This window comes from Oncorhynchus clarkii, chromosome 6 (genome assembly GCF_045791955.1).
Source record: "Oncorhynchus clarkii lewisi isolate Uvic-CL-2024 chromosome 6, UVic_Ocla_1.0, whole genome shotgun sequence".
Lineage (NCBI taxonomy): Eukaryota > Metazoa > Chordata > Actinopteri > Salmoniformes > Salmonidae > Oncorhynchus > Oncorhynchus clarkii.
In genome coordinates, this window is record NC_092152.1 from 86,584,962 (window position 1) to 86,599,309 (window position 14,348).

At 48.2% G+C, this 14,348-nt stretch overlaps 1 protein-coding gene across 4 annotated transcripts in view; it reads right to left on the minus strand.

The window, feature by feature from the left end:
• LOC139411753 (liprin-alpha-1-like) overlaps positions 1-14,348 on the minus strand; it is an 88,075-nt gene that overhangs the window by 42,965 nt on the left and 30,762 nt on the right. For all 4 annotated transcript variants that reach the window (XM_071158458.1, XM_071158457.1, XM_071158456.1 and 1 more), the window contains exons 3-5: positions 5,077-5,178; positions 3,977-4,141; positions 3,798-3,872 (exon numbers count right to left, since the gene is read on the minus strand). In XM_071158458.1, the coding sequence (XP_071014559.1) occupies positions 3,798-3,872; positions 3,977-4,141; positions 5,077-5,178 (342 nt within the window). The remainder of the gene's footprint in view (positions 1-3,797; positions 3,873-3,976; positions 4,142-5,076; positions 5,179-14,348) is intronic.

Sequence of the window (14,348 nt, forward strand, 5' to 3'; positions counted from 1 at the left end):
ACAAATACTGTGTAATCACTAGACAGTATAACATCACAGATACTGTGTAATCACTAGACATAATAACATTACAGATACTGTGTAATCACTAGACAGTATAACATCACAGATCCTGTGTAATCACTAGACAGAATAACATTACAGATCCTGTGTAATCACTAGACAGTATAACATCACAGATCCTGTGTAATCACTAGACAGAATAACATTACAGATACTGTGTAACCACAAGACAGTATAACATCACAGATACTGTGTAATCACTAGACAACATTACAGACACTGTGTAATCACTAGACAGAATAACATTACAGATACTGTGTAATCACTAGACAGTATAACATCACAGATACTGTGTAATCACTAGACAGAATAACATTACAGATACTGTGTAACCACTAGACAGTATAACATCACAGATACTGTGTAACCACTAGACAGTATAACATCACAGATACTGTGTAACCACAAGACAGTATAACATCACAGATACTGTGTAACCACAAGACAGTATAACATCACAGATACTGTGTAACCACTAGACAGTATAACATCACAGATACTGTGTAATCACTAGACAGAATAACATTACAGATACTGTGTAACCACAAGACAACATTACAGATACTGTGTAATCACTAGACAGTATAACATCACAGATACTGTGTAACCACTAGACAGTATAACATCACAGATACTGTGTAACCACTAGACAGTATAACATCACAGATACCGTGTAATCACTAGACAGTATAACATCACAGATACTGTGTAATCACTAGACAGAATAACATTACAGACACTGTGTAATCACTAGACAGTATAACATCACAGATACTGTGTAACCACAAGACAGTATAACATCACAGATACTGTGTAATCACTAGACAGTATAACATCACAGATACTGTGTAACCACTAGACAGTATAACATCACAGATACTGTGTAATCACTAGACAGTATAACATCACAGATACTGTGTAACCACTAGACAGTATAACATCACAGATACTGTGTAACCACTAGACAGTATAACATCACAGATACCGTGTAATCACTAGACAGTATAACATCACAGATACTGTGTAATCACTAGACAGAATAACATTACAGACACTGTGTAATCACTAGACAGTATAACATCACAGATACTGTGTAACCACAAGACAGTATAACATCACAGATACTGTGTAACCACTAGACAGTATAACATCACAGATACTGTGTAATCACTAGACAGTATAACATCACAGATACTGTGTAATCACTAGACAGAATAACATCACAGATACTGTGTAATCACTAGACAGAATAACATCACAGATACGGTGTAATCACTAGACAGTAGAACATTACAGATACTGTGTAACCACTAGACAGTAGAACATCACAGATACTGTGTAATCACCACACGAAGCCTGTTCTTCTTTGTTAAACATGGGGATGATGACATAAGGTCCATAGTCATTTGAGATGGATTGGTTTTTTATTCCCCCGGGAAAACGAGTGAGGACTGTTGTCATGGATACGATTTGCTGATTGTCGGGCGAGAGTGAGTCGCCATTGGCAAGATGACTGGGAACATGGTTGAATCCCTCCACGAGGCAAACAAACAGGCAAAATGTCAGTACAGAGACAAAGTGGAGTCGCAATTCAACGGATCAGACATGAGATGGATGTGTCAGGGTCGATAGACAATCAACTGATTACAAAGGGAAGACGAGCCACGTCACGGAGACACCGATGTCTCGCTCCTCAGAAAAGACAAACAGCTTCTTCACCCGCTTTGAGGACAACACAGTGCCACCATCGCGGCCCGCTTTGAGGACCACACAGTGCCACCATCGCGGCACGCTTTGAGGACAACACAGTGCCACCAACGCGGCCCGCTTTGAGGATAACACAGTGCCACCATCGCGGCCCGCTTTGAGGACCACACAGTGCCACCAACGCGGCCTGCTTTGAGGACAACACAGTGCCACCATCGCGGCCCGCTTTGAGGATAACACAGTGCCACCAACGCGGCCCGCTTTGAGGATAACACAGTGCCACCATCGCGGCCCGCTTTGAGGACAACACAGTGCCACCCCAACGCGGCCCGCTTTGAGGATAACACAGTGCCACCAACGCGGCCCGCTTTGAGGATAACACAGTGCCACCATCGCGGCCCGCTTTGAGGACCACACAGTGCCACCAACGCGGCCCGCTTTGAGGACAACAGTGTCACCAACGCGGCCCGCTTTGAGGATAACACAGTGCCACCATCGCGGCCGCTTTGAGGATAACACAGTGCCGCCAACGCGGCCCGCTTTGAGGATAACACAGTGCCACCATCGCGGCCTGCTTTGAGGATAACACAGTGCCACCATCGCGGCCTGCTTTGAGGACAACACAGTGCCACCATCGCGGCCCGCTTCCAAGGAATGTAAGGGCTTGTTCTCAGTGGCCGACGTGAGTAAGACATTTAAGCTTGTTAGCCCTCGCAAGGCTGCCGGCCCCCCTAGCCGCGACCTCAGAGCATGCGCAGACCAGCTGGCTGGAGTGTTTACGGACATATTAAATCTCTCCCTTTCCCAGTCTGCTGTCCCCACTTACTTCACGATGTCCACCATTGCTCCTGTACCCAAGAAAGCAAAAGGTAACTGAACTAAGGCTTGGGGCTAGTTAAGGATCACATCACCTCTACCTTACCAGACACCCTAGACCCTCTTCAATTTGCATACCGCCCCCAATAGATCCACAGACGATGCAATCGCCATCGCACTGCACACTGCCCTATCCCATCTGGACAAGAGGAATACCTATGCAAGAATGCTGTTCATAGACTATAGCTCATCCTTCAATACCATAGTACCCACCAAGCTCATCACTAAGCTCAGGGTCAAGGGACTGAACCCATCCCTGTGCAACTGGGTCCTGGACTTCCTGACGGGTCGCCCTTAGGTGGTGAAGATAAGAAACAACACCTCTTCGCTGAACCTCAACACTGGGGCCCCACAAGGGTGCATGCTCAGCCCCCTCCTGTACTCCCATAACTGCGTGGCCAAGCACCTCTCCAACTCAATCCTCAAGTTTGCAGATGACACAACGGTATTAGGCTTGATTACCAACAACGATGAGACAGCCGACAGGGAGGTGGTCAGGGCTCGGAGTGTGGTACCAGGTAACCTCTCCCTCAACAAAACTAAGGAGCTGATTGTGGACTTCAGGAAACAGCAGAGGGAGCACGCCCCTATCCACATCTTCGGGACCGCAGTTGAGAAGTTGAAAAGCTTCAAGTTCTTCGGACTTCATCACTGACATCCTGAAATGGTCCACCCACACAGACAGTGTGGTGAAGAACGCGCAACAGCGCCTCTTCAACCTCAGGAGGCTGAAGAAATTTGTCTTGACACCTAAAACCCTCACAAAAACTTTTACAGATGCACAATTAAGAGCATCCTGTCGGGCTGTATCACCGCCCGCTACCGCAGGGCTCTCAAGAGGGTGGAGGCCAACAGACTGTTAAATAGCCATCACTAGCCGGCTACCACTCGGTTACTCAACCCAGCACCTTAGAGGCTGCTGCCCAATATTCATAGACATGGAATCACTGGTCACGTTAATAATGTTTACATACTGCTTTACCCATTTCATAGGAATATATTGTATATTAGCCTACTGTATTTTCGTCTATGCCACTCCGACATTGCTCGTCCTAATAGTATATGCATCTTAATTCCATGATTGTACTTTTAGATGTGTGTGTACACAGGGTTACCACGGGGTCACCACAGGGTGGTCCGATGAGGCTTACCTCTTTGTGTTGTGATGTGAGCTGTTCTTCCAGTTGGCTGCATCTTTCTAAAGCCACACGCAGTCTCTCCCTGACCTGGAAAACAGACAATTATTAGTCTCCATCATTTTACACACTTGCCATTACATCTCTACAAAAGAAGAGATTAGCAGGCAGACGATGTCCTCCACTCTACCAACCTTCTCGTCCAGGGCTTTGTGGTGTTCGAACAGGGACTTGAGTGCCTTGAGGACCTCTACCTCGCTGGAGACCCCGGCAGGAGACTGGGCCTGCCTCTTCACCACCGTCATCCTCAGACTGCGTTCATGACGAGACACCAGACACTCCAGATGCTCCAGGAGAAGCTACGGTCATCACAGAACACACATCAGATGTTACACACACACACCTTCCAGGAAAAGCTACGGTCATCACAGAATAAACAAGTTTCAAACAGCTTGTTCACGCCACACACACACACACACACACACACACACACACACACACAGGATTGGGAAATAGTACAGACATGTCTACACACGAGTGTGTGTTGTGCTCAATCCCATGTGGTTCAGCAGCTCAGGGGGGTCCCATCAGAGCTGCAGGCTGACAAAGCCCAGACTCTTCCCTTAATCTCCCCTTCCCCCTTCATATCCCCCCTCTCTACCCCCTTCCTCCCATATTCTACCCTCCCTCTCTCCTCCCTCTCATATTCTACCCTCCATCCTCCCTCTCCCCTTCCTCCCATATTCTACCCTCCATCCTCCCTCTTCCCTTCCTCCCATATTCTACCCTCCATCCTCCCATATTCTACCCTCCATCCCCTCTCCTCCTCCTCCCACCCCCTCTTTCAATTCCTCCTCCCTCCCCTCTCTAATTCCTCCCCCTCCCTCCTCTCCCCAGTCAGTGTCCATCGTTCCTAATTAGACTGACCCAGACTCTGCTCATTGCAACTGGACTGGCAGGCGGATTAACCAGTTAGAGCCGTCATCTGCCACTAGGCCTGAGCAGAGAAGTGACAGACAGGGGAATTATCCTATGGCTGTCTGCACTGTGACCTGGGAGGGCGGGTGCTCTGTCAACCACTCATTAGGGGTGACCTAATCCTCAGAACAAAGATCAAGCCCTCTCTTAAAAACACTCGTAAATACACACACACACACACACACACACACACTACTAAAACACAAACAGAAACGAATACTCACAGGTCAAACCAGTGGGAGTCTGACACTGTTAATGGACTATGCTAGGGACTGGAAGGGGACTGTGTGTGTGTGTGTGTGTGTGTGAGACTGACCCGTGTGTTGTTCCTCTCAGCCTTGAGCTCAGCGATCTCCTCCTCCCTCTCCATCAAATGCTCTCGACACACATTCACCTCCTTGGTCAGCGCAGCAAACTCCTGGACAACAACAACAACACATTAACACAACGTTAGAGACAGCAAACTCCTGGACAACAACAACACATTAACACAACGTTAGAGAGACAGCAAACTCCTGGACAACAACAACAAAAACACATTAACACAACGTTAGAGACAGCAAACTCCTGGACAACAACAACAACACCACATTAACACAACGTTAGAGAGACAGCAAACTCCTGGACAACAACAACACATAAACACAACGTTAGAGAGACAGCAAACTCCTGGACAACAACAACAACAACACATTAACACAAAGTTAGAGACAGCAAACTCCTGGACAACAACACATTATCACAACATTAGAGAGACAGCAAACTCCTGGACAACAACAACAACAACACATTAACACATTGTTAGAGAGACAGCAAACTCCTGGACAACAACAACAACAACCACACATTAACACAACATTAGAGAGACAGCAAACTCCTGGACAACAACAACACATTATCACATTAGAGAGACAGCAAACTCCTGGACAACAACAACACATTATCACAACATTAGAGAGACAGCAAACTCCTGGACAACAACACAACATTAGATAGACGGCAAACTCCTGGACAACAACACATTAACACATCGTTAGAGAGACAGCAAACTCCTGGACAACAACAACAACCACCACATTAACACAACGTTAGAGAGACAGCAAACTCCTGGACAACAACAACAACAACCACATTAACACAACATTAGAGAGACAGCAAACTCCTGGACAACAACAACAACAACACATTAACACAACGTTAGACCGGCAGGTCAAATCAATCAAATGGATTTTAGCCCTTTTAAGTCTTTCATAAAGTTAAGTCTGTTGTTATGGAAACTCTTCTCAACACTTAACAGGAGTAACAAGCTGCATCTGAATTGGCACCCTATTCCCTATATAGTGGCACTACTATAGACCAGAGCCCTATTCCCTATATAGTTCACTACTATAGACCAGAGCCCTATTCCCTATATAGTGCACTACTATAGACCAGAGCCCTATTCCCTATATAGTGGTACTACTATAGACCAGAGCCCTATTCCCTATATAGTGGTACTACTATAGACCAGAGCCCTATTCCCTATATAGTGGTACTACTATAGACCAGAGCCCTATTCCCTATATATAGTGGCACTACTATAGACCAGAGCCCTATTCCCTATATAGTACACTACTATAGACCAGAGCCCTATTCCCTATATATAGTGGCACTACTATAGACCAGGGCCCTATTCCCTATATAGTGGTACTACTATAGACCAGAGCCCTATTCCCTATATAGTGGCACTACTATAGACCAGAGCCCTATTCCCTATATAGTACACTACTATAGACCAGAGCCCTATTCCCTATATAGTGGTACTACTATAGACCAGAGCCCTATTCCCTATATATAGTGGCACTACTATAGACCAGAGCCCTATTCCCTATATAGTACACTACTATAGACCAGAGCCCTATTCCCTATATATAGTGGCACTACTATAGACCAGGGCCCTATTCCCTATATAGTGGTACTACTATAGACCAGAGCCCTATTCCCTATATAGTACACTACTATAGACCAGAGCCCTATTCCCTATATAGTGGTACTACTATAGACCAGAGCCCTATTCCCTATATATAGTGGCACTACTATAGACCAGAGCCCTATTCCCTATATAGTACACTACTATAGACCAGAGCCCTATTCCCTATATAGTTCACTACTATAGACCAGGGCCCTATTCCCTATATAGTGGTACTACTATGGACCAGAGCCCTATTCCCTATATAGTGGTACTACTATAGACCAGAGCCCTATTCCCTATATAGTGTACTACTATAGACAAGAGCCCTATTCCCTATATAGTGGTACTACTATAGACCAGGGCCCTATTCCCTATATAGTGCACTACTATAGACCAGAGCCCTATTCCCTATATAGTTCACTACTATAGACCAGAGCCCTATTCCCTATATAGTGCACTACTATAGACCAGAGCCCTATTCCCTATATAGTTCACTACTATAGACCAGAGCCCTATTCACTATAAAGTGGAACTACTATAGACCAGGGCCCTATTCCCTATATAGTGGTACTACTATAGACCAGAGCCCTATTCCCTATATAGTGGTACTACTATAGACCAGAGCCCTATTCCCTATATAGTGTACTACTATAGACCAGGGCCCTATTCACTATATAGTGGTACTACTATAGACCAGAGCCCTATTCCCTATATAGTGGTACTACTATAGACCAGAGCCCTATTCCCTATATAGTGGTACTACTATAGACCAGAGCCCTATTCCCTATATAGTGGTACTACTATAGACCAGAGCCCTATTCCCTATATAGTGGTACTACTATAGACCAAAGCCCAGAGGCTGCATACATAATACGTTTCCATGTTGGTAAACAGGTAGGGTAACTACACACATCCTGACAGTCAACAGGTAGGGCAACTACACACATCCTGACAGTCAACAGGTAGGGCAACTACACACTTTCTGGCAGTCAACAGGTAGGGCAACTACACACATCCTGGCAGTCAACAGGTAGGGTAACTACACACATCCTGACAGTCAACAGGTAGGGTAACTACACACATCCTGACAGTCAACAGGTAGGGCATCTACACACATCCTGACAGTCAACAGGTAGGGCACCTACACACATCCTGGCAGTCAACAGGTAGGGCAACTACACACATCCTGGCAGTCAACAGGTAGGGCAACTACACACATCCTGGCAGTCAACAGGTAGGGCAACAACACACATCCTGGCAGTCAACAGGTAGGGCAACAACACACATCCTGACAGTCAACAGGTAGGGCAACTACACACATCCTGGCAGTCAACAGGTAGGGCAACTACACACATCCTGACAGTCAACAGATAGGGCAACTACACACATCCTGACAGTCAACAGGTAGGGTAACTACACACTTCCTGACAGTCACCTTTCAGCTGTATGTTCATGTGAGAATTTAATAAAAAATACGATTGAAGTATTGAACGAGTATTACCACGAATCTGACTGAAAAATACAACTTGGGTTTCAGAGTACGTTCCCTCACTAAAATTATAATATATCTATTCAGAGAGGTCGAGTTCTCCATCTCTCAGAGGACCAGGTGGACACAACCACAGTAAGAGCAGCACACACTGACTACAACCATCAGGAGAGGAGGAGAGATGGAGAGGGGACAGTAGAGGAGGAGAGATGGAGAGGGGACAGTAGAGGAGGAGAGATGGAGAGGGGACAGTAGAGGAGGAGAGATGGAGAGGGGACAGTAGAGGAGGAGAGATGGAGATGAAGAGGGGACAGTAGAGGAGGGGAGATGAAGAGGGGACAGTAGAGGAGGGGAGATGAGGGAGAGGGGACAGTAGAGGAGGAGAGAGGGAGATGGAGGGGACAGGAGAGGAGGACAGATGAGAGATGGAGGGGACAGGAGAAGAGGACAGATGAGAGATGGAGGGGACAGGAGAGGAGGACAGATGAGGGAGAGGGGACAGTAGAGGAGGAGAGAGGGAGATGGAGGGGACAGGAGAGGAGGACAGATGAGAGATGGAGGGGACAGGAGAAGAGGACAGATGAGAGATGGAGGGGACAGGAGAGGAGGACAGATGAGAGATGGAGGGGACAGTAGAGGAGGACAGATGAGAGATGGAGGGGACAGTAGAGGAGGACAGATGAGAGATGGAGGGGACAGGAGACACCTTTCCTTTGCCTTCATATTCCAAAGTCTCCCTCCACTCTTCCATCATCCCATTCAATCAACAGTCACCATGCATTAAGACTACATGCAGTTTACCAACCAGAGACTCTTGCCCTATACCACCCCCCCACCCACCCAGCCCTTAACAGATTCCGTGATGGTTGTGCCGACAGAATGAACCATCCTGATGTTTGGTTCCCTGAGTATCCAGGCCTTCTTTGCGGACGGACACACACACACACACCATGGCCTGAGGAAGCTGTCTTCTTTCCCCCTCTTATATATTGATCTACTTCTTTGGAGACTGGCACCGATTCCACACGAGAGACCATGGGAGTTTTTGATTGGCCTGACCATGCATAAGTGCCCGTCCTTTAGCCAGTGAGGGAGGAGTAGGAGGCGGGCAAAGGGGTTATTATGTGGGGAGTTGGAATGTTGGATTCCTGAATTCCAGAGCAGAGTCTGATGTACAACCAGCCGCCAGAGAGAGGGAGAGAGAGGGAGAGAGAGAGAGGGAGGGAGAGAGAGGGAGAGAGAGGGAGAGAGAGGGAGAGAGAGGGAGAGAGAGGGAGAGAGAGGGAGAGAGAGGGAGAGAGAGGGAGAGAGAGGGAGAGAGAGGGAGAGAGAGGGAGGGAGAGAGAGAGAGGGAGAGAGAGAGAGAGGGAGAGAGAGGGAGAGAGAGGGAGAGAGAGGGAGAGAGAGAGAGGGAGAGAGAGGGAGAGAGAGAGAGGGAGAGAGAGAGCGAGAGCGAGAGGCCCTGCCTGTCTGGCTACTTCAGTACAGCCTGCCCTGCATACTCTCTCCTTTCCTTCCATTTACCCACGCTCTCCTTCTTGGTCTCCCTTCATCTCTCTGTCTCGTCTCATCACTGTCTGTCTGAAATCTGTCTTGCCTACTACTAACCAAAAAGCCAAATACTGTGTACTAACCATACAACATACTATTTAGTAGAAATGTATGCAGCCGTTCACTCATCGTACAACATACTATTTAGTACATAGTGTTTAGCAGAAGAGTATTCAGTAAGCAACAAATAGCAACATATTAGGGTCTCCCATACTGACAATCGGTGTTGGGGTTAGTTACCTGGAAACTAATATATTACATATTACTCTGTACATTTAACAAAAGGTAACGCGTTACTTTATAATATTACTTTGCATGTCGAAGGGAGCCGGCGTTATAGTCATGAAAAAAAATCTCTAAACGTTTTGGACTGTCGGAGGGAGTCGCGCGCTCTACCAAAGATAGGCTGGTTACTAGGCTGGTTACTAACTCAGGTCTGATCACTGGTTCCTCCTTCCATCTGATAGGCTGGTTACTAACTCAGGTCTGATCGCTGGTTCTTCCTTCCATCTGATAGGCTGGTTACTAACTCAGGTCTGAACACTAGTTCCTCCATTCATCTGTGGCACTGCTTTCCTGTGCTTGTCTAGTGTGCAGCACTGTCATCTGAGCTGCTGAATTATCCATATATACTGGAGGACAAACATCTGTACAGGTTAGCTGGCTTTTCATTCAAAATCTCTCTCTCACGTCGCCAGTTCTGGTTAAATGAGGAAACAAGTTGAGATCGGATCATGAAAACGCTCACCCGGTAGGGTTATGATTCTAAAAATAACACACTTTACTTCACAAAGTAACTATTAATGTATTACCAAGTGTTGAAAAGTAATACATGATATTGCTAGTTACTCGTAAAAGTAATCGGATTACATTTCATTACTTTTGTTGCCCCCCCCCATCGTTGCATCCCTTGTTTCATTTTTCTCCAGCCCCGCCCCCTTCTCTAATAATTATGCTAATTATCAGTTGTCGTCAAACACGAGGGTCTCGAAACAAGATTCCCTTCCCCAATAGTGTTTTATTTTACCTTTATTTAACTAGGCAAGTCAGTTAAGAACAAATTCTTATTTTCAATGACGGCCTAGGAACAGTGGGTTAAGTGCCTGTTCAGGGACAGAACGACAGATTTGTACCTTGTACCTTTGTACCTTGTCAGCTCGGGGATTTGAACTCGCAACCTTCCGGTTACTAGTCCAACGCTCTAACCACTAGGCTACCCTGCCGCCCCAGCGTGCGGCGAATCAAACTAGACGAAAAGCCAAATTGAGTATGAAATCCTGGCACTTTAAAAAAACACTACATTTTCAAAATGTCACAAACTATGAAAATAAATCTGCGACCTCTGTGTCACTTTCTTTTTCACCTCTGTGGTGCCCCTGTGCGTCTCTCTCCTCTTTGTACTAAAGACATGTGACCAAACCGGACACCAAAGGGCAGCTTTTCTCTTTTCTACATCATCAAAGGCAAAAAAGGCTTCAGTCAGACATGCTTTAATGTTCAGCACACAAGTCTATCTAGGCTAAGGGCCCCGTGGTAACGGCCTAATGTGGGCTCGACTGATAAGCAGCGTGTCTGTCTGTCCACTGTCCATCCATCAGTGCAGCACTAAGAGGCCTGAGAGCAGAGTGGGACAAAAGCACAGCTGAATGCTCTCCTTGTCATTTCTGACCTAGCGCTTCGGGGGGGAAGAGAGAAATACCACTGAAGATCATTTATCTTACTCCTGTCAGCACGGCTTCCTAGAATATATGTTGAGAGTGTGATATGTGTGTGCGTCTAAGTGAGTGCACCGAGCGTCCCCGTGTGCTTGGTGTCCCCGTGTGCTTGGTGTCTCCATGTGCCTGGATATCCTAACTCCCCCTGAGACACCCTCGGAGACTGGGGTCACAGCCAGGGTCAACCATTATCAACACAGACCCCTGGAGCAACTAGGATTAAGTGCCTTGCACATCAACTTGTGTTTCACCTTGTTGGCATGGGGATTCAGGAATAGCGACCTTTGGATAACTTGGTCACCGCTAGGCTACCTGCAACCTGTTGTCCTCCTGGTATTACAGTCTAGATAGGACATCTGGTGGGATAAATGAACACAGAAACTGTTCTGTATTAACAGAAACCTGTATTTGCTGCTGTGGGACACCACCAGCGTCGGGAAGGTTTCTTGCCTGCCTCCCTCCCTCCCTCCCTCCAGCATGACAGCTCCCTCCCTCCCTCCCTCCCTCCAGCATGACAGCTCCCTCCCTCCCTCCCTCCCTCCAGCATGACAGCTCCCTCCCTCCCTTCTTCCCTCCCTCCAGCATGACGGCTCCCTCCCTCCCTCCTTCCCTCCCTCCAGCATGACGGCTCCCTCCCTCCCTCCCTCCAGCATGACGGCTCCCTAACTCCCTCCCTCCCTCCCTCCCTCCAGCATGCCGGCTCCCTCCCTCCCTCCCTCCAGCATGACGGCTCCCTCCCTCCCTCCCTCCCTCCAGCATGACGGCTCCCTCCCTCCCTCCCTCCAGCATGACGGCTCCCTCCCTCCCTCCCTCCAGCATGACGGCTCCCTCCCTCCCTCCCTCCAGCATGATGGCTCCCTCCCTCCCTCCATCATGACGGCTCCCTCCCTCCCTCCCTCCAGCATGACGGCTCCCTAACTCCCTCCCTCCCTCCAGCATGACGGCTCCCTCCCTCCCTCCCTCCAGCATGACGGCTCCCTCCCTCCCTCCAGCATGACGGCTCCCTCCCTCCCTCCAGCATGACGGCTCCCTCCCTCCCTCCAGCATGACGGCTCCCTCCCTCCCTCCAGCATGACGGCTCCCTCCCTCCCTCCAGCATGACGGCTCCCTCCCTCCCTCCAGCATGACGGCTCCCTCCCTCCAGCATGACGGCTCCCTCCCTCCAGCATGACGGCTCCCTCCCTCCAGCATGACGGCTCCCTCCTCCTCTCGTGTTACCTTTATTTAACTAGGCAAGTCAGCTAAGAATGAATTATTATTTACAATGATGGCCTAGACCGGCCAAACCCAGATGACGCTGGGCCAATAGTGCGCCGCCCTATGGGACTCCCAATCATGGCTGGTTGTGAAACAGCCTTGATTCGAACCTGGGTGTCTGTATTGATGCCTCTCAGCACTGAGCAGTGCCTTAGACCGCTGCCCCACTCAGTAGCCCCAAAATTCATTCCAGTATGACAGCTCCCTCCCTCATTCCAGAAGGACACTTCAGAGAGAGACCTCATTAACAGGTTTGTGTAAACCCAAACAGAACAGTCCTCATTAACAGGCCTGTGTAAAGCCAAACAGAACAGTCCTCATTAACAGGTCTGTGTAAAGCCAAACAGAACAGTCCTCATTAACAGGTCTGTGTAAAGCCAAACAGAACAGTCCTCATTAACAGGTCTGTGTAAACCCAAACAGAACAGTCATCATTAACAGGTCTGTGTAAATCCAAACAGAACTGTCCTCATTAACAGGTCTGTGTAAACCCAAACAGAACAGTCATCATTAACAGGTCTGTGTAAAGCCAAACAGAACAGTCCTCATTAACAGGTCTGTGTAAAGCCAAACAGAACAGTCCTCATTAACAGGTCTGTGTAAAGCCAAACAGAACAGTCCTCATTAACAGGTCTGTGTAAAGCCAAACAGAACAGTCCTCATTAACAGGTATGTGTAAAGCCAAACAGTGTAGACAGTAGTCATGAAAAACACACACCACCATATGGTGTGGTCTGTGATGCGTCAGACAGAGACAGGTGACAGGGAGCAGCCCTGTTTGTTTAAACACAGAGGTAAACTCACTTTACATGTTTACACCACAACGACAACCTCTGACAGAGAGACACGGGGAATGAGAGAGAGAGACACGGGGAGTGAGAGAGAGACGGGGAGTGAGAGAGAGAGAGAGACGGGGAGTGAGAGACGGGGAGTGAGAGAGCGAGAGACGGGGAGTGAGAGAGCGAGAGACGGGGAGAGAGAGAGAGACGGGGAGTGAGAGAGAGAGAGACGGGGAGTGAGAGAGAGAGAGACGGGGAGTGAGAGAGAGAGAGACGGGGAGTGAGAGAGAGAGAGACGGGGAGTGAGAGAGAGAGAGACGGGGAATGAGAGAGACGGGGAATGAGAGAGAGACGGGGAATGAGAGAGACGGGGAATGAGAGAGACGGGGAATGAGAGAGAGACGGGGAATGAGAGAGAGACGGGGAATGAGAGAGAGAGACGGGGAATGAGAGAGAGAGAGAGACGGGGAATGAGAGAGAGAGACGGGGAATGAGAGAGAGAGAGAGATGGGGAATGAGAGAGAGAGAGATGGGGAATGAGAGAGAGAGAGAGAGAGAGAGAGGGAATGAGAGAGAGAGAGAGACGGGGAATGAGAGAGAGAGAGAGACGGGGAATGAGAGAGAGAGAGAGACAGGGAATGAGAGAGAGACGGTGAGGAGAGAGAGAGACGGTGAGGAGAGAGAGAGACGGGGAATGAGAGAGACGGGGAATGAGAGAGAGAGACGGGGAATGAGAGAGAGAGACGGGGAATGAGAGAGAGAGAGATGGGGAATGAGAGAGAGAGAGAGACGGGGAATGAGAGAGAGAGAGAGACGGGGAATGAGAGAGAGAGAGAGACGGGGAAT